General features: G+C 38.6%; 1 protein-coding gene across 1 annotated transcript in view; it reads right to left on the bottom strand.

Annotated features, from left to right (window-relative positions):
* LOC122646104 (lysine--tRNA ligase, cytoplasmic) overlaps window positions 1-1,155 on the bottom strand; it is a 44,892-nt gene extending 43,737 nt beyond the window's left edge. The window contains exon 1 of the mRNA XM_043839585.1: window positions 1,088-1,155. Within this exon, the coding sequence (XP_043695520.1) occupies window positions 1,088-1,140 (53 nt within the window). The 5' untranslated portion in view covers window positions 1,141-1,155. The remainder of the gene's footprint in view (window positions 1-1,087) is intronic.
* Between the last annotated feature and the right edge of the window lie 21,400 nt (window positions 1,156-22,555).

Here is a 22,555-nt window from a genome sequence, read left to right as displayed (position 1 = left end):
CTAGTAGTATCTATACTCATGCTTTTGAAATTTGCAAGCATGGTATTCATACTCATGTCATCATCCTGAGCCTGTGATTGTTTATGACCCTTCTTTTTCTTATACGTAGCGTGGCCACCATGGTCTCGATCCTGTGTGGTATGCGTAAACTGAGACTCACCTGTGTAATGCACAGGGTCTACCTGCGTTCCTACATTATACTGGTACTGCTCGCGCATCCCCTCATGCCGATCATTATAATAACCACCACTTTGCATGCCACCATCTCTAGCAGGGTCATCACCGTCACCACCATCACCATCACCATCACCATCACTATCACCACCATCACCATCACCACCACCATCATCAACAACAGTAGTAGCACTAGCACATACTTCATTCACAGGAGCTCCATCACTACACTGCTTCCAAAATCTTACTAATAAATAAAAAGAGTAACCAAATTAAGACAAACAAAATCATACAGTCGGGTCCATGTCTTCATCATCTACCACTTGAGGCTTCTGAACCTGTGAGCTTGCATTGGCAGCCGCCTACAAAGGAATGCAATGTGATAGTTATGAACTTCAACAATACTATATGATAAAGCCACCAAACAGGCAAGTAATAATACAATAAGGCTTTGTTCATCCAATCAAAGTCACCGATGTACCAACAAATCCAAATCAGCACTAGTAATCTGTAATGTCAAGCTTCACCAGGTGGATAAGCCATTAAACAAATGTTTAAAATGACATCACTATAATATCAGCTTTAACCAAAATATGGTTGATGCTACCCAACGATTTCACAAACAGACCAAGCAATAACATAAGAAGGGCGTGTTCATCTAACTAAATTAATTAATGTACCCAAAAAATCCAAATGTAATAATACTCTTAATAAAGTGAGCACCTTTTTCTTTGTCTCATTTTCTTTGAGACGCTTTTCCTCTTCTGTTTCATCTTTGCTTCTCTCTTGAGAGCACTGCATGAGATCAATGTAAGGGTTTAAGATGCAGTGAAAGAAAGATCCAACATCAAATGAGAGAGGAACGAAAACAAAAATTTATAGTGAAAGAACAATTTTAGGATCTAATGCTTACTTTTTGCTAATTGACGTAGCTGCTGATGCTTCCATTGAAGGAGAGGCCTCCATTGATAGCTCTAATACTACTATGGTTGTTTCTTCGATAACCTCAGACATTAAGCCATTTGAGAGGAAAGGGTTCCTATCAAGTGCCGAGGAAATTGAAAGGAAAGTGGTTGCTGTAAAGAGAGAAAGAGAGCAGAAAAATGAAGGAAAAGCCGTCGTAGACGAGAGAAGGAGAGAATGCAGTAAACAGGTGAGGAGGAGGGAATAAAAGGCAACGAGGTGCCCGCTTGATAACCTTACTAGTGTTTCTGTTCTGGTTATAGGGTTTTAGGGCCATCTATTTTTACATCGTGAATTTATAATATTCACCACGGTTCATCTATTTCTGCATCGTGAATTGATAGCATTCACCACAGTTAGTGAACATTTTTATGTTCACCAGTCTTCTATACCCTTGGATTAGATGTGAAGGGTGGAGTCTGAATCCTCTCCAACGACATGGAAGAGGATTCCTCTCCAATAAGCTTCTCTTAGTGCCACGTTTCATATCACAGAGACTTAATTCCGTTTCCCTATTTTTGATTTTTTTTTTTCGTTTTTCATCTCTCCCAGTTTTTTAGGAATCTATAAAACATGATTGAGTTCAAAATAGTTGGAAAACTAGGTTGTCTAACTCGACTCATTTTTTAGAAAAACCTAGTGATTCAGCCTTGCCAAATCCGGTTAAGGCCCAGGTTCGAGAACTCAGATCTCGATACCAACTCGGTCCCTAGAAAAATCGAGTCGAGTCGAGATCTCACCGAGTTGGTGCATTTTTTTTCCGACTCAAAGCCTCAACTCGGTGGGTTTTAGACCTTGTTTGGGTATGAAACTTAGCATTTAGCCTATTTTAAACCTTTTAAACATAATGGCACTATCAGATTTTGTAAAAACAAAGTCCAAATATGAGTTTCACTTCGGACAATAGGTTGGTAGGCGATGATGTACTAAAATACCCTACTCTAAACATAGTTTAGTAATAGAAAGCAATCAAGACATTCAATTAATGTAAAATAACTTAAATAAACATTAAAAATATTAAAGTGTATAATACATCAATTTTTAAATAAATGTTATATAAAATGTGATATGTTAATGTATTAAACCCTAACCATATTCACATAGAATTCTCATGTCATAGTGTTGTTGTAGTTTTGCACATAGTTTGCCACAACACTCATTTAAGTGTTGTCATCAACATATTCCAACTCCCCTATCCTAGGGTATAGAAGAGGCAGAGGCGATTGGTTTGAGGCGTGAGATCCACTGCTACTTTCATATTGAGGCATGTATGGGTATGGCTGATTTGGGATTAGGAATATGGGCCCAAAACTAGACCCAATGCTTTGATTGTCAAACTCATGTGTTGACTACCTAAACTGACCATAGTCACTATATTCAGAACCAATGCTCTCCTGGCCATTATCATAGTCATGATGAGGCTGAGATGAATGCCACAACTGTCACTGACTAGTAGTATCTATACTCATGCTTCTGAAACTTGCAAGCATGGTGTTCATATTCATGTCATCATCCTGAGCCTGTGATTGTTTGCGACCCTTCTTTCTCTTATACGTAGCGTGGCCACCATGGTCTCGATCCTGTGTGGCATGCGTAAATTGAGACTCACTTGTGTAATGCATAGGGTCCGCCTGCGTTCCCACATTATACTGGTACTGTTCGTGCATCCCCTTATGTCGATCATCATAATAACTACCACTTCGCATGCCACCACCACCTAGCAGGGTCATCACCATCACCATCACTATCACTATCACTATCACCACCATCACCATCACCACCATCATCCTTAGCAGCAGCAGCAACACTTCCTATTGCAGCCTCAAAAGGTCTTTGTGACTCTGAATGCTCATGCCCCTCTTACGATTTATAATACTCAATATTTGTACTGGTTACCGACGCAATGATGGGGTCGGTCCTACCCACAGGTTGATTCATATCTGGTGTACCATGATCCCTCACCCACTGGAATAGGGGATCATCGTCGTCCTCAATGTCCTCCTGAAAAATGTTGGCTAGTTCGATGGGTTCTTTATCATTGGTGTCCATTCCTTCACGTATATGCCTCATCCTTAATCTTATATTGTAACACATATACACCAGTTACACCAGTTGTTTGCTACCCAACCTTTTCCGCCTCATCGAGTGGATCAATGAGAATGTACTCTAATTGCGCTCGTATCCGGAGGATGAACAAGTTTGTGAGAGTACTGACACTGCTATCTTCCTCAGGTTAGGTGAACTTGTACTATAAAACACCCACCATTCGGCTACATTAAAATTATAAAATATGAAGAATATGTACATTCTAAAGGGATAAAATTATAATTCATAAATATAATATCATGCCACCTACCAAGGTCTGACTTTTGTCTACTCTCCACTGCAGCTTTTCGACTGAAACTTGTTGAGGCTTCTTTGAAGTTTTGGATCTGTTTTCATTTCAAATTTCAAACATTGTTAGAGGCATTAGCATTTTGTAATTACATTCCTTTACTTACTACCACAGTATCAAGTCCCATACTCTCACCTCATCATTGCACTTAGCCTGTGTCTTGGCATTGGGCTCCAACTTCTCAATAACATTTTGAACTGCACTAACAACTCTGTGTCTAGCCCAAGATTATGTGAGTACTAATACTTTGGATTCAGATAGTATGCTGGTAAAGTGAAAACCAAGAATATAACTTGTTCGTGACTTAATGTTTTTGAGTTTGAATATGTAAATGTAAAAACTCATATAAAGTGTAAAGTATGTTGAAGTGTTGAACTCACCAGCTTTATGCAATGGATGACTCAAGTGCTTCTCCCACAGCGCATCAATGATGTTAGTGTATGACCTTGCACTCCTGGGTATCGCAGCTCTGACCATTTCCTTCATCTTCTAAAGGACAACATAAATATGGGGTAAGGTAGGCTTCTTCTCTGTATCAACCATCCTTAGTATTGCCACCATCAGCTCTAATATGGCAACAACTTTATGCAAGTTCTTCCAGAATTGTCACTTGCACTGGTATGATGTGTTGCCCTCCCTTCTTCTAAATTAGACCCATACCAACTAAACCATTGTTCACTTGCAAACATAGACCTGAGATCTATCACCTTTGTTTGAAAGCTCTTCAATGCAATGTAATTGGTGGCAAATCGAGTGACACCATGCCTTACTAAATCGCCATTGCATTTTTTCCTCAACATGACTAAATCACAACCATGGTTATATACAAAAGTGGTCACTTGTCTTTCCCTATTGACCATACTTGCCACCAAAGTTTTCTTCCCCATGTCTTTCAATAGTAAACCAATGGAATGTGCTGCACATGGAGTCTAAAAGAGGCGGATCCTCTTACTCTTCTTGTTCATCAACTTCTCTCCAGCCTTTTTAAAGTTAGAACCATTATTTGTCACAATTTGGATAACGTTCTTTGGTTCTATCTCATCCACCACTAGCTTCAGTTCCTTATACAAGTATGATGCATCCTTTATATGTTTCAACGCATCGACAGACTTCAAGAAAACTGTATTCCCATTGCAACTCATCATGAAATTGATAATGGACTATCTAGTAGGTCCACTCCAACCATCAGCCATAAGGCTAACCCCATACATCTCCCACCTTTGCTTCAGACCCTTAATGTACTCTTTCTGCTCCTCTACCTCTTGAGGCAAATATACAATATATAAGTCATGTGGTGAAGGCCCCTTTCATCCTGGGCCAGCCCTCTCTGCAGCGTTAAGAAATGCATGATAGTATGTTTCTTGTGCTACATTAGCTGGAATGTCATTGTATAACATGAACTTGTTTTAGGCTTTCCGTGTTTCATCTTGTTTACCACCAAACACTTGCGGGATGGTTGATTGGTAGGCATCTTGTTGCCTAAAAATAGATAGATCCTGCTCAAAAGTGGGATCTGGTGAATGTGCTCGTGGTTGGGTGGGGGGCCGTGGGATCTGTCTTGTATCAGTGCTTCTCCTCCTCTCATCTTGTTGCACTGGTGCAGCTGAGCTAGATCCACCATCTCCTCTTGCCTGCTCATATTTTCTCATATTCTCATAATGCAAACTTTGTCTACTCTTTGCCAAAGTTTGTTGGTAAATTCTCCACTCGGCCTCTGATTCAAACTCACCAGGTGTAGGCTTATATTCAGTATCATCTCCTCCATGGATCTTTACACTAGGCCTCTCTAACACTGCCTCATCAAAATCTATTTGTTGTCTATCCCTCTCAATTTTCTTTGCTCATCCTCCACTCAAGTGTTGGGCCATAGCCACTTTCACTTGGCTCATAACATTTTTGCATGAGGCAACGTCCTTACCTGTACCAGCCAAATGTTGTTTTGACCTAATGGCTCCTCCAGATAGCAACTCTCCACAATAGTTTCACTTGGACTTCTTTTTATCCTCAGACATCAGGACTCCATGTTGCCATGCTATATCCCCCATTGTATACGAAATATCTTACTTTTTACACTGTTACATAAAAAAGCATGTATTAGTAACTATTAAAGATTTAAAGTATTGTATTCGTAACTATTAAACATAATGTTAAGCTACTAGAACAATTAAATAGTTGTCTCTTATTTACCCTCTAACCCTATTTCTTAATTAAAAATAAAATTTAAAATTTTTATTAAAAACATTTATACCTTAAAGTATAAAATATTATAATGTACTGATGTATTTGACACCATTTGAAGTTGGACATTATGTACATATATTGTGCATAATTTTCCAACAAAAAAAGGTATTTTTTCTTAATATTATATATATTTTTTATAATTTCAATAATATATTTATTAATTTTGAAAAATAAAATAATTTTTTTAATGGGTGAAAAAATCAAATGACTCAATGAGGCTATGGAGCATCCAAAGTTATCCAACATATATGAAAATCACTTCCAAACAATTACTATTCATCCTATTCTTAAAAAAAAAAATCATTTTTTGTAGAAAATATAATAAAAAAGTAATATTAGAAAAAAAATTCGGATTCCATCAAGTGATAAATCGTTCAAAGTTGTGTAACATATCTTAAAATGACATAAATCTACCAAGAATTAAACAAATTTTTTTGAAAAAAATAGATTTGGGGAAAAATCATTTACTTTTGAAAAATTCTTCAAATTTGTGATGAATCTTGAAGATGTGTAGTTGAATCTTCAAATGTTCAGCTGAAACACAGTTCATAGCTTGAAATCTATTCAAAAAACGAAGTAACAGAGTAGTTTTGGGAAGAAGAGGTCTCGGTTTTGGGAAGAAAAGAGAATTTTGGGGGTTTTGGACAGAACTCGCCAAGATATGACGAGTTCTGTCGAGTTAGGTGGGGTATTTAAGTGGTAGATGGGTAAAAATATGGGCCGGAACCGAGATCCGAGGGCGAGATATCGGTGAGATTTTGCACTTTTGAGACTCGCCTCTAGTCTCGTCTTGGGTCTTCAAAAAACCGAGAAACTTGGTGAGAACTCAACGAGATCTCGCGAGTTCTCGAACTATGGTTTATACATTATTATAGGAATAGGGTTCTCTAAGTAAGTGAAATAGAAGGGCACAACAATGAGATGCAGAAAAATGGTATCATGCATTGAAGGACAACGAGGTCATTTCATATGAATAGGAAATAGATAGATACAAGTGCTAGCTTACTCTACCCCATTGGCTCAGAGAACCTTTTCCCATTATTATAAATCAAAGAATAGTGTTAACATAGTGGTACCCTAAGGCTCGATGACAAAGGCTTCAATTACAGCTAGAAACCTAGGATTTCAAAATAAAGTTAACCGGCAACATTGTTGAAAATACTGAAATTCTTAGAAGATAACCTCAAGGGACACTACAACACACTGTGCTATAGCAACTGAGATTATTCCATATATAAGGGGGCAACCGATATTATGTAGAGGTAATAACTTAATGGGAAATAATGTACGCAGTGCCGGTATCATGTACTCTCTGAAAAATCTCTCTCCTGCTTGACATGTGAGCCCCTATATCCAAACTGTGTAGTGCATCCTCCCGTGCTTCCATTAGTTTGGCATGAGAGATTTCATTCCTCATCGACAACATATTGATCTCCTGCTCTATATTTATATATTTCAATAGCTCTTAGAGGTAGGATATGTATGGACCAACCGATGAATCCAGACTTAAATGATTAAGATATTTAGGCCCTGACCATCCCAAACTCATGTAATAAAATAATAGGCTGATTCTGATTTGGAGAAATCATTTACAGCAGTTTGATGCTATTATCAGAGATATATGATTGTTGGATTCAAGAGAAATGTTTGTCCTATCTACCTATAATTAAGCATGATCGGACCCTCACCGTGGCATCAGTTACAGGATTATCAGGAAATAATATCTTGATTCAAATTTTATGAAACATGATGGATAGATAACCATTTTATGGATTCAAACAAGGGAAAATAAAGAAAAGAAAGTGTTCTTGTATTAGGCACATTGACATGGAGATATCTAAGTCAAACCAATGTGAAGCCACTGCCAGTTTTTCAATTTTGGATTGACTAGTCCTAGACCATAATACATTCTACCACAAATCCCAGACTACCTGCCTCAGACTTGACAAAACAGAATTTTTCGACAAATGGACCTGTGACCCTATAGACTCAAGCTATCTTCCTAAGGGGTATGTACGTTTGGCTAATACTAGCTTGCTTTAACTTTGGATCATTTCAGATTAGAACTGAACCAACTGTTTTGACCCCTTGTTCTTATATCTTTATTGTAGTTGGGTTCACATTCATTACAATCTACTCTAATCATTTAGAAGAAAATAGAACATTAATAAAAAGGTAAGAGAAACCTTAACATTCTCATTAAGCACTAAACAATGGCAAAAACCCATGAATTTACATATCTTTGTACATCAATATCTCTGTCTTTTCCTTCCAATCATAGAAAAATGAAAATAGAACTACTACGAGGGTAGAGAAGAGGAGAGCAAAAAACAAAACAAAAAAAATGGTTTTGCTATTTCCCAGGCCACGAATACCCAATGTATGCACTAAATACATTTCCCCATATAACACATTTTCTCTCCCTCTCCAATTGCAACAAAAAAAGAGCAAAACTGCTACAAGGGAAGAGGGGAGGAAAAAATTAGAGCAAAAAAGTTAGATTGCTATCTCCTAAACCTATGCTGTGGAGCACCATAGACAAGACTACAGTTTCAGCTTGAAACAAGGTAGAAGCTTGTAAAGAGAGGCATCAGAACTAATTTAGATACAAATACCCAATTGGGCTGGAAATGTGACCATCCAAGAAAAAGCAAACTAGTAACCTAATAATCAGAAGCCCCTTCCAAGAGAAGAACCTCAAGCAAGATAACAAAGTGGGGTCTAAAATCTGCAAAAGCTAGGACCAAAAGGACAAAATCTGCTCAAAGAAATCTGAACTGTTGTCCAAAATTGTCTCATTGCTGTAGCCTTCATCATCATTGGTGGAAAGAACAATGATAGCATCTTCATTAGCACAAGACATAGGATAAGATGCTCCGTCACTGATGAAGTCAAAAGCTGTGGCACCAACACTATTATCATCAATAAGATGATCAAAGATATCTTCATTGTCATATGCAACTATCCAATCAACATAATTTTCATCTTCATTGGTTGGGAAAAGAATACCAACATTTTATTAGTAGAAGATAAAGGACAAGATGATAGATCAGTAACAAAATCAGAGGCTGCAATATCCCTGCTCTCATCCTCAACTCCTAACAACAGTTCAACATGAGAATCGTCATAAAAAAGAGCAGGCGGTTCAGCATGAGTAGTAAGAAGAGCAAGCAACTCAGCGTAAGCATCATCATCAAAAAGAGCAGGCTGTTCAGCATGAGCATCATCATCAACAAGAGCAGGCTGAAGAGTAATCTTATATGATGACAAAGAGAATAGCCTCTGGCATACATTTCACCTCAGACTTTCTAAAGCGCTTCTCAAGAGCTGTAATTCCTCCAAATAACTGTACCCATCAACATCAATCGAATCCCACCAAAAAATCATCTTCTTTCCCTCACAAGAACATTGATTCAACTGTTCCCCCTCCTTGTTGCCTACCCATTCAGCCTCTGTGATTTCTTTGGCTATAGAGGAAAACATCTTTCTATATTCCTCATCTTCTTTAGCTGAGCCAGGAGGTTTCAAGGATATGTTGCTAAGGTATTGATCAATAACGACGTCAATAGAAGAGGTCTGGGTGACAAAATTGAAGAGTCTAGTAACTTGTGTCAATTTCATTAATGAATTGTGTGATATTTATAATACAACAGTGGAGCTGAAACAGAGTAGAATAATCTAGAATACAAGAACCCACTTGACCCACTTGGTCAGTTGCAACTAAACAACTAACTGTCCACATGGGACGCTAATGTGGCTTTCTCCTTTACACGCCCCCGCAAGCTTAGCGGGTCAGAGATCGCAAGCTTGGCACGCAGCGTGAGAAACCGTGCACGTGAGAGAGGCTTGGTTAGAACGTCAGCCACTTGATCAACAGTGGAGATATAGTGAACCACAAGCCGTTTAACAGCCACCAATTCCCGAACAAAGTGGAAATCAATTTCAATGTGTTTAGTGTGAGAATGAAACACTGGGTTCACAGTCATGTATGTTGCTCCAACATTATCACACCAGAGAGTAGGCGGTGTAGCCAAAAATACGCCTAACTTGCCCAAAAGGGAACTAATCCATACCAACTCTGTATTGGTCGAGGCAACTGCACGATACTCAGCCTCTGTAGAAGACCTTGACACAGTTCATTGTTTCTTGGAACCCCAAGAGATCAGATGAGAACCAAGAAAGATAATATAACCCGTTGTTGATCAACGATCATCAGGGCATCCAGCCCAGTCAGCATCAGAGAAAGCCTTCAAAGAAATGGCATTATGTCTGCGGAAGAACAACCCCAAGGTGCTAGAACCACGAAAATAGCGCAAAATACGTTTTACAGCCGTCCAATGAACATCGGTTGGAGCGTGCATGAATTGAGCCACTTTGTTGACTGCAAAGCTGATATCTGGTCGTGTGGCAGCAAGATACTGTAGGGCCCCAACGGTGCGGCGATACATAGTACCATCAGACAAAGGAACACCCGAGGTTACTGTCAAGGCAACACCTGTAGCCATAGGCGTGGATAGTGGCTTGGCATCTTGCATATGAGTGGAAGCCAAAAGATCTTTGATATATTTCTGTTGAGTTAATAACAGGCCTTCATTGGTCCGTTGGGCCTCAATGCCAAGGAAGTAATGCAAGTGCCCAAGATCCTTAAGAGCAAATGCATTGGATAATGTCTTAATAAAATCTATGATGGCGACCAAATTGTTGCTGGTGACGAGTTAGTCATCGACATAGATCAAAAAATATAGGACTATATCACCAGCCTGATATATAAAAAGAGACGTGTTTGTCCGTGAGGCAACAAAGCCTTGAGAGATAACGAATGTGCTAAGCTTGGTATACCAAGCCCGAGGTGCTTGTTTGAGCCCACACAATGATTTGCGTAGGTGACAGACATGAGCCGGAAAGGAAGAGTCAACAAATCCTGGTGGTTGAATCATATAGACCGATTCACCCAGGTCACCGTGGAGAAATGCATTAGACACATCTAGTTGTTTAATGGGCCAGTTGTGTGTGATTGCCAAAGATAGAATAATGCGTATCATTATTGGTTTGACCACCGGACTAAATGTTTCCTCATAATCGAAACCAGGACGTTGATGGAACCCCTTTGCTACCAAACGGGCTTTGAAACGGTCAATCGAGCCATCGGGCTTTCGTTTAATCCAAAATACCCATTTGCACCCAATCACATTGTGATTTGCACTAGGGGGAACCAACACCCAAGTTCCATTACCAAGCAAGGCATTGAATTCTTTGTGCATGGCTTTGCGCCAATGAGAGCACCGGGCTGCCTGAGTGTAACATGTTGGAACTTCATTGTCAGTCATAGTGGTGACAAGATTAAGACGAACCAGAGGAGGCTTCAAAGAGCCTGTACGTGATCTGGTAACTATTCGATCCATATGAACGGCAGCCTTTGGGCTGGAAATAGTGACATGATCCATAGGAACAGCGGGCCTAGCAAGTGAATTGTGCGGCCCATTTAAAATTTCAGGTTGCCCATCCACTATATTATTAGTTACATCATTGTTTAATAAAAGTCCAGGTACAGAGTCCATTAAGGATACATTTTCAACAATGACACTTGGTGGATCACAAACATGTCCTGGAGCATGAGGCTGCAGCCCAGATGGCTCATTAGTCTATCTCTGTGCACTATTGTCAACATCAATAGGCCGTGAACAATCTGGCCAGTTTGCAGTGATTTCAGCAGGCCGAGAACAGGGATATATGACTGGTGGAACCATAGGCAGCCAAGAAGAAATGGAAAAGGAAGAAGATGTAGGAGAAGATAAAGTGGAGAAAGGAAAATTGTTTTCAACAAATTGAACATGACGAGAAATGTATATTTTTTTGGTGGATGGATCAAAGCAGCGGTATCCAAGGTGGGTGGTGGAGTACCCAAGGAAGATGCAAGGTGTGGATCGTGGTTAAAGTTTAGATTTAACATATGGCCGAAGCCATGGGTAGCAGAGGCACCCAAACACCCGAAGTAGAGCATAATCAGGTGTAATATGAAATAGGTGTGTATATGGACAATTACCACCAAGAATGGTTAATGGCAGCCTGTTGATTAAGTAAACAGCAGCCTGGAAGGCAGCTGTCCAAAACAGTTGAGGCATAGATGCCTGAAATAACATGGCCAAACCGGATTCTACAATATGCCGGTGTTTTCTCTCTGCCACGCCATTCTGTTCAGGCATATGTGGGCAGGAGATTCGATGGGTAAGTCCATGAGTTGAAAAAGAGCGGCCAGTTTTAAGAATTCTCCACCTCCATCAGATTGAAAGGCTTTAATAGGACGCTGAAAATAAGTTTCTACTAATGATTTGAATTGAGTAAAAACAGCAAGAATATCAGATTTGAGTCGAAGAGGAAACAACCAACAATATTTGCTAAAATCGTCAATGAATACAACATAGTATCTAAAACCATCAAATGATGAAACAGGAGCAGGGCCCCAAAGATCACTATGAATAAGGTCCAAAGGACCAGCACTAGTGTATGACTACTAGAGCAGTGGCAGGCCTCACAGTGAGACACCTTACCAGTAAATGGAACTGAAGTAGAGGAAAGAAGTTTCTAAATACGTTTGGGAGATGGATGACCAAGGCGTCCGTGCCAATCCGTGAAGGTGGCAGCTGCAGCAGAGATGGTGGAACGGGTGCTAACAGAATGCAACACTGTGAGTGGAACACCAAATAAACCATTGCTACTCTGGCCTTGGCAGAGCATCCTACTTGTCTGGAGGTCCTTGATAGAGAAAGAATGTGAATAAAATTCAAAAAACACATGGTTGTCAGCACAAAATCGAGAGATGGATAGCAAATTGCAGTGTATATTAGGAACATAAAGAACTCCAGACAAAGAGAAGGTAATCCCAGAATATTCAGCTAAAGTAGAACCAGAGTGGGATATGGAAAGTGAATGTCCATTACCTACAATGACATTGTCATTACCAGTATATGGTTCAGAAATAGCTAGGTTAGAAAGATCTACAGTTAGGTGATTGTTAGACCCACTGTCTAGAAGCCAAAAATCAGAATTAAACGAGGAATAAGAAGAAGCAAGACTGAAAGCAGAGGAACCAAGATTAATACCAAGGTAAGCATGATTGAATCGCTGAGGACATTGGGATGCAAGATGACCATCTAGGCGACAGATCTGGCAGCTGGCCCTCTGAGATTGCAAGAATGTGGAAGAATTATAACCATTCCCAGACTGAGAAGCTTACTGGGATGAATTATAACCAGCTGTTACCTGAGTTTGATTTTGCCTGCGATAACCAGTATTATAGCTTCGATGCTGAGAGTCACCGGAATCAGCATAGGACTGTGAAGAACCACCATTATTGTAACTCCTATCAGAATGATTCTGTCTGCGGTCCTGATTGCGACCTTGAGACCAAGAACCACTATTATGGTAACCCCGATTGCTGCGATAAGAGCGATTTCCACGGTATGAATAGCCACGGGAAGGTCGTGATCGATCAGAGGAACCACGGCTCGCAACATTGGCGGTCAAGATTCTGGCAGTGGCTGCCGAAGCAGAAGATAACATATAAAATTCCTGATTAAGCAGAAGTCCAGAGAGATCCAAGAATGACATGGTCTCAGATCGGAGACGAACAGAGGTAGAGAAGTCGCGATATTCATTGCCTAGACCACGAAGCACAACAAGGATGAGATCTTCATCCGAAACAGGACAATTAACAGCAGCAAGTGCATCTGCAATTGATCGCGCCTCAAGAAGATACTCCGTCACTGTTGCGGTTCCTCGCTGTAGACGAAGAAGGCGATCTTTGAGGTTCATAATTCTGGAATGAGACGACGGAGCAAACACCCTATTTAGGGTTTGCCAAGCTTCAAAAGAAGTTTGAGCACCAATAATGTGTGGCAAGGTTTCTTCTGATAAAGAAGAAATCATCCAACTGAGAAGCAACTGATCCTGCCTATCCCAAAGATCGCAAGCAGTATCAACAGTAGATGGCGATGAATCCGCAGAGAGAGCAGAAGCTGAAGGTCGAGGGAAGGTCCCGTCGACATAGCCAAGAAGGTTATGGCCTTTGAGAAAAGGAAGGAACTGTGCTCGCCAGAGCAAGAAGTTTGTTACAGAGAGCTTCAGTCATAAAGAATGATGAGCAGAGACTGAAACCAGTGGAGCGAGAGAAGAACCAGAGGAGAGAACCCCGGATTGACCTTCAAGTCATGGAAGATGAGATTCAAAGCGAGAAAAAAAAAGCTAAGAAAGAAAGACAAAACGTAAAGAACTCATTTGAGCAGAAAGTGCTCGATACCATGAAGAGTCTAGTAACTTGTGTCAATTTCATTAATGAATTGTGTGATATTTATAATACAACAGTGGAGCTGAAACAGTAGAATAATCTAGAATACAAGAACCCACTTGACCCACTTGGTCGGGCTTGCAACTAAACAACTAACGTCCGAGGAGAGAACCCGGATTGACCTTCAAGTCATGGAAGATGAGATTCAAAGCAGAGAAAAAAAAAAGCTAAGAAAGAAAGACAAAACGTAAAGAACTCATTTGAGCAGAAAGTGCTCTGATACCATGAAGAGTCTAGTAACTTGTGTCAATTTCATTAATGAATTGTGTGATATTTATAATACAACAGTGGAGCTGAAACAGAGTAGAATAATCTAGAATACAAGAACCCACTTGACCCACTTGGTCAGTTGCAACTAAACAACTAACTGTCCACATGGGACGCTGATGTGGCTTTCTCCTTTACAAAAATTATATGGGTTTCCTGTAGGGGAGAAGATGACCATGGCAATCTTGGCGTTGCAGAGGACACTGGTGTTCAAGGCTTTGCCAAAAAGACCCTTACGGCTCTTGGAAAAGGTCACATGTCTCTTGCTCTTGTCATCGATCTTCTCAATTGCTATTTACGTTTACCCATTATGGTAGCAGCCACTGCATTTCAGAATTTCCACATGTAATAGAGAAAATTAAGTCATTCAACTGAAATAAGATTAAAAAAAAAAACACTGAAATATGATTAAAAAAATAATATAAACAAGATATTATACAAATTACACTTCAAGGGTTCCATGCACAAAAATCCCTATACGTACTTCTAAATTGAATTCTATATGATATTACGATATTCAGTCAATAACTAGATAACCTGATAACCAATTAGCTTACATTCCCCCGATAAAATCTCTTGTATGACTCCATATATCACGACGTAAATAGAATTGGAATGGCTGTAGTTGTTAGAATACATAATACAGAAAACAAATGGAAATCTCCATCTTTTAGGTTTAGTGAAATGAACATAAATGAACGTATATCAGGTTTAGAACTCATTTTAATACATTACATTAATATCACAAACAGAAACAAAAATCTGCCAGCTAGAACCAAGCATAAACCAATTTAAAAATAATGTACATAAAGAGATGGTAAAGATATAATATATTGAAGAATTAAGAATGACCTTTTCAACAATGTATATTTAGGTTGGTTCAAATGCCTTGTTTCTCTTTTCAAGCCATTCCGCTGCAATTGATGGTGGTACTTAGCCAAAGGAACAAAAGCAGAAGTAAGAAAATAATTACAAAAAAAAAAAGAATGCATCTAACGAATAGTTTTCATTTCTTAGTTCTTAAATTTTTAAAAGAACACCATTTTCTGAACCAATGGATGCTGAAGCAATCAAACAGATTAAACAGGCAACTCCAATATCAGAAGCAAAATTATTGGATGTACGTGTGACCCCATGTCCAGGACCTGCAGAACACTCACAACTCTGAAACCCCCACAACCTCGTGTATCATGTATAAAAGATCATGAATCCTGAAGAGATTACTCATGAAAAAAATCAGTATGGCCATGTGATTGCTGCTGTGTATTCCCTTTTCACTTTAATTTGGACAGCAAGAAAAATTTAACTCAAGCTCAGGATGTCTATAGTTCAGGGAGTCATAATCTGGCCATATTGATTTTTGGCTGGGTATTATAAGCAGAGCCTAGATAATGTGGAGTCTAATATTTTAAAATGATTCAAAAGACATGGATCCATTTGTGCATAAGAATGTACATGACTATGGAGCATAGTACGTTTAGATGATAAGAAATACATAATATGGAGGTCCAGGACCATTTTAGTGATTTTATTGTTAGGGTTAGGGTTTAAGCACAAGGTTGCTTAAAGTATTACACCCTAAGTATCTAATTTGGAATACCCAGACTGCTGCCTTTAGCTAGTATATATAAAGAAACTAGGGTTTAGGTCAGATGGGCTAATTACTAGATTGCCCCTCACAGCCTGGGCATAAACACAAGTAGGATTATATTAGAACATATGAAGTGATATTACATAAATACCCTTACATTTATAACCACAGACTGAGTTTGGGTCTAAATTATAAACTTATTTAAGCTATTTGAGGTAGAAATAGCAAATAGTGCATCAACAATGACCATTTTCTTTTTTATATGAATATCATAAGATTCATCAATAAAAAAGTAGTATATCTCTAAGATTGTTCATGATAAAATTAATGTTCTCCAATATAATGGCATTCACAATGATTTTTCGTGTTTACCATAATTAATCTTCATTTTGTACAAAAACAATATTCATTTTTTTATGGTGACTAAAAAACGTACAAAAATCTCACAAAAAAAATGTAGATAAATAAAAATCTAAGATTGTTTGAGTTCTTAGGTTCACCATGATCTCATAAAAAATTGACCTTTGTCATAGAAAGAACCAAATGCAACCAATTCATGTGTTCTTATCCTAATATTCCTTTCAAGAAACCTCCAAATGCTTACAAAAATTTGTCTGAATCTGTTTTTCCGGTTCATCGAATCTTGACACTTTCTTTAAGCTCGTCTATGAGCACCATTGGGGCCTCCAACATTTAACTACAAAACACAACATATTTCGCTATACTATACTACAAACAGATAGCATATTCATTAAACCATATAGGATTAAACTATCTTGCCTCTTATCCTTTTTCCTTTTTGGTTACCAGACTGACAACAACCATTTTGTGGACATTTTCTTTGGATTTCATCTCAAATGTTAAATCCTAGCCCAAGATCCACAGGAAGAAATCCCATGCTAATCTTTGAACAGTTATGTTTTTAGAAGATTACATTGGATCACCGTAACCAATGACAATTTAGCGAAATGATCCAGATCGCAAGTCTAATAGGAGGAAGTAGAACCAGACTGAACTCAACACTCAACTCAGTCTCTACGGTTCTGGTTCACCCAGTTTAGGTTCAGATTTAAACCAGCTTCGGTTAAAAAAAAAAAAAAAAGATTTGTACCAGCCAGAGTACTCCATCCTATTTTATCATATCCCTTATAGTAGAGTTAGAGTTCTCTTTAAAAGTGGAGGTCAACCAAGTGATTTATGATTAGTTCTAGTAAACCAAAATAAGATTTTAAGAACAAAACAGCCACAGGACAGAACTGCAGTGATTTAAGGACAATTAAGTAGCAACAGATTTAATGATGATTCAACAATCAGATGGGCTGGAAAACTATAGATATACTTAGATGAACAAACATATGTGGCATGTTTGTTCACATAATTCATAAACAAATAAAATGCCAAAGAAGAATATAAAGAAATACAGCAATGAGATGAGCTAACTTCAATAGGAACTGGTAAGCAATGGAGAATCATCAAACCTAGCTTACATGATATACTTTTAATAAGCTAATTGGCTCAGCATTGACTACATCTGTGTATTTTCAACTTATTTGGTACTATATTTTACCATGTAAACTCTTTCTCTACCCACAAGCACAGGTATATTATCTTCATGGAGTAAAAAGTGACAGGTTGACAAATTACACCCATTTATACATAATCTAAACATCACATAACCATAATTGTTGGAATTTTAATTTGTCTTTAAAATTAGGGAAATTTACGAAACACCCCCTGAAAATGGATCGATACTCAGATCACCCCCTGCATTAGAGCCCTATACTCAAATTAGACCCTACCGTTAGTTAACTGATGAAGTTAGCTAGTTAAATTTTTTGAAAATCCTAAACTACCCTTGAGAAGAGTATAATTACTATTTTACCCTTAGATATGTCACCCAGTTAAATAAATTTAAATCCCTAAACTACCCTTTGATTAATGTGAAGTTACTTTTTACCCTTGGATCTAAAAACCCCCAATTTTTTTAAGTTTATAAAAATGAGGGGAATATTCCCTCTTCTTCCCCAAATCAACAGAAAGACAAATGAAACCCTAGGGTTCTGCCTCAAGGAAACGCCGTGAATGGCGGCCAAAACACCGTGATGACGGTCCAATAATCCCGACGAAGGGTGGTGATAGGCCGGCGACCAATCGTATGGCGTCAAACGCCGTGAATCTCCTGCGATCCTTGCACCTCACGATTAGCTTTCCCTATTTCTCCCACCACAAAACCCCAAGACAAAAACCAGCTGCCGTGAAAGAGCATCCATGGCAGATGCAAATGATTGTCGGAGATTCACAAGTTTACTTCCTTGGCCAAGTCCGACTCTCCGAATCTGAATACGAAACCCACTTAAACCCCCAAATTTTCATTGATTTAATTCAGAAATGGCTCCGAAGTCGTTGAAGCTATGTTGAGCTCTCTGCTGCAATTTTCCTCTTTCACGGTTCTCGATTTCTATGTTTAGATTTGGAGATCAAAAGTGTTACAGAAAAGGGTTCAATCTAACCTGCAACAACACAGCTGTTCACAGAAAATAATGTTGAAGTTTTTAATGTCATTAGAAGGCCAACTGAGCAATCCCAGCTTCTCCATAACTACTGATTTAAATAATGAAAAACTCTTTATCCCATTCCACACCCATCTTGGGCATGTCAAAGAGAATGCATCGCGCATGGTTAAGCTTTCGAGTTTGGCCCAAGATTTGAATCATCTTCAGATGGGTCGATCGATCATGACGGTAACCAGTCTTTAACGATCCATTTGAAGAATTGCAGAGCATGCTCAGAGTTATGGGCTCCGTGCAAAATATTCTAGACAATAGAGTGATCGAATTCATGGGATTTGAAGTGGATTTGGGAAGCTGCAGTTCTTGCTTCTTGGGCTTTTGAAAAATATGAGGTTTAGGGTTTTCTTGATGGATGATCCTCCGGCCATATACCGTTTTTGACTAGCCTGAATTTTTTTGTTTAAGTTTAGGGTTTTTAATTTAATCAAAGGGCTTATTACAGTTCTTTATATTAGTCAATAGCACCGATGATTTGCCTCTTGCAGGTGTGAGTCATCATTGGAAGCAACTGCCTCGCCGTTGAGTCACCATCGGAGCAGCTGCCACCCGCTGTCTCTTGGTTTTTTTGTTTTTTTTCCTTCTCTCTGGCGACTCTCCTACGAACTTATGCTTGAGATTGAGTTACAGGTGTGAGGAAGAGGATGAATTTAGGTTGAAGATGAAGGAAAGGGTAGTATTGTAAATTTAATTCTAATGATTTAGTACAAGGGTAAAATAGTCCTTTTACACCAATAACTAACAGCAAACTAACACCATTAGTGTAGAGGGGGTTATCTGAGTATTTTCAAATATGAGGGGGTGATCTGAGTATCGGCCCATTTTCAGGGGGTGTTTCGTAAATTGCCCTTAAAATTAAAGATTAAAAATATTTAAAGGATTATGCCGGTTTCCTAATAGGCACCAATATGCACCTAAATGACCAATAGGTGTCACCAATTCATAATCTAAGCATCACATATGACGTCCAACCTAGGCCCAAGTCCAGCCAGGTCTGAGATTTGATATGTATATTATGTTATATACTGTATACATATGTAGTCGACCCCATTTAGTTGGGACAAGGCTGAGTTGTTGTTATTGCTAAGTGTTAGTCTCGGTCATGGGTATTTTGCTTTATTTGTTAGTTTAAGTTAGTGATGGGTATTTTGGTTATTAGAATACTTAATGTTTTAAATCGATTGTAATTGTGTTGTGATTAATATAAATCCTCTCTTAAGCCCATGGTTGGTGTAATCCATTCTCAACGCAACCATAGGCAGTGTTCTCTATTTCTTTTTGTATCTCTTCTTTCTTCTTCTTTGCTGCAGGTCTTCGTGCTCTTGTATTGTCACATGGTATCAAAGCATTGAGAAAATGTGATTTACTTCATTAGTTTAGTTGAAATCATGTTTTGAGTCAGTTTCTTTCATTATTTTAGTTTCTTAGTCAGTTTATATTATCTTGCTAATTAAGAATTGGATTAAACCTTTCCTTTTTAGTGTTTGAGTTTGTTTTTGAGTCTTCTATATAAGTTTGTAAGGGACTACAGCCTTGCACACGATTTTGATTAATGAGATTTTGGCTTGAGCCTTTCTTTTATTCTATGAGACTCAGATGGCTGTGAGATGCGGTGCTTTGTGGTGGGATACCATTAATGGTTGGTGAGATTTCAGTTGAGGCTAGGTGGGATGCATAGTCATATTTTCTTCTTCTCCACTAATACTTACGTAAGTAATTTTTTATTTTCTGCCATTGTTGCTGCCTGTAATTTGTTAGTCCTATCACTACTAGTGTAACACCAAAGCCGAGAGGATGGAGAAGACAGAAGGGGACTGATGTTAGGAGAGATCAAACTTAGTAGTCCCCTCTCATAAACCTTTATATATATGAATTCAAGGTACAATCTAAGATTCCTAATCCTACTAGGAATCATAAGAACAATAAACAAAAGTAGAAATATACTAGGAAACAAACTATAATTAGGACTAACCATTATTGAATTATAACTATAAGATGAGAAACTAGATGAGGGTTGATTATAGTAAAGGAATAAGATCTAACAACAAGAGGAAGAAGAAGGAAGAAGAAAAGAGAAAGGAGAAGGAGAGTTGGGAGAAATCGATGATAGTGGAGAATAAACTCCAATCACCTATTTTGTCATTAACAACTTCTAAAAATTACACAAGCCTCCCTAAGGAGGTCAAAGGAAAAAAAAGAAGAGTAAAATTTCAGTTTAACATCACATATGATAAGCCAGTAATAAAAGTACCCCTAACAACATAAATTCTAACACTCCCCCTCAAGCTGGAGAATAAATGTCATAAATTCCCAGCTTGCACAAGAGGGTACTGAATTGGTTAGGTGTGAAACCTTTGATGGAGATTTCTGCCACTTGATCACTTGTCTTCATAAAGGGAGTACAAATTTAACCAGAATCCAACTTTTCTTTAATGAAGTGCCTATCAACCTCAATGTGCTTTGTTCGATTATGTTGAACAGGGTTATGAGCAATACTTATAGCAACCTTGTTATCATAATAGAGCCGCATATATAGGTCCCTCAGAGTCAAACCCCAACTCTTGAATTAACCGCCTCAACCATATGAGTTCACACACTCTATGAGCCATGGCTCTAAATTCTTCCTCTGCACTAGATCTAGCTACAATTGGTTGCTTCTTGCTCCTCTAAGTAACAAGATTACCACCCACAAAGGTGCAGTAACCGGATGTAGATCGCTTGTCAGAAATTGAACCTGCCCAAGTGGCATCAGTGTAGCCCTCTATCCTCAAATGATTATGCTTGGCATATAAAAGGCCTTTTCCTGGAGACGATTTAAAGTACCTGGTGATATGATAAACAACATCCAAGTGTTCATTCTTAGGAGCATGCATAAACTAACTCATAACTCCAACTGCATAAGTGATGTCTGGCCAAGTCAAGGAGAGATAGATCAATTTTCCAACCAATATCTGGTATTTCCCTACATCTATAAGAGGAGTGGCACAATCTTCACTAAGCTTGTGATTTTGGTCAATTGGGGAGTTTGCTGGTTTTCACCCCAACATTCCTATTTCTTTTAATAGGTCCAAGACAAATATCCTTTGGAAAATCTTGATTCCCTTCTTTGATCATGATACTTCAATTCCCAAGAAGTATTTAAAAAGTTCAAGATCTTTAATTTCAGACTATTGGGCCATGTAAGATTTTAATCTACTTATCTTAACATTATCATTCACAGTCACTACAATGTCATCAACATAAACAATGAGAACCGTAACTGTACTATTTTCTCGCCTAATAAACAAAGTGTGGTCAGTCTGACTTTGTGAATACCCATTCCTTAGAATGGCTTGTCTAAATCGCTTAAACCAAGCTTTAGGAGATTGCTTGAGGCCATAAAGTGCCTTTTTTAGGAAGCACACTTTCCCTTCTGCTGAGAAAAACTTAAACCCAAGTGGAGGTTGCATATACACTTCTTCATCAAGTTCACCATGGAGAAAGACATTCTTTACATCTAATGGGAAAGGCTCTATTGGCTGCCACTAATAGGAGGACTTTGATTGAGTTGTGCTTGGCCATAAGAGCAAATGTCTCTTGGTAGTCAATACCATACACCTGACTGTACCTTTTGGCCACCGACTAGGCCTTATATCTTTCCACAGTGCTATTTGATTGATACTTAATTGTATAGACGCAATTGCATCCAACTGGAACTTTCCCCTTGAGGAGAACTACAAGAGTCCAAGTACCACTCTTCTCAAGAGCCATCATTTATTCAGACATGGTCTTCTTCTACTTTGGGTTAGACAAAGCCTCAGAGACATTTTTAGGAATGGAGGATGAAGCAAGAGCAGTAAAAAAAAGTAATACCTATAGGAGAAATAACATCATAGGAAACAAACTTGGCTATGGGATTAGTACAAGCTCGGTTCCCCTTTCGAGTAGCAATGGGAAGATCTAACTCAGAGAGAGGTGAAAAACTGTTACTTGACTGAGGAAGGTAGAGCTCAGGATGTGGATTTAAAGAGGAC

The sequence above is a fragment of the Telopea speciosissima genome, chromosome 11 (genome assembly GCF_018873765.1).
Source record: "Telopea speciosissima isolate NSW1024214 ecotype Mountain lineage chromosome 11, Tspe_v1, whole genome shotgun sequence".
Taxonomy (NCBI): domain Eukaryota; kingdom Viridiplantae; phylum Streptophyta; class Magnoliopsida; order Proteales; family Proteaceae; genus Telopea; species Telopea speciosissima.
Note: the sequence above shows the minus strand (reverse complement) of the source record. Positions and strands in the feature narration are given on the sequence as shown.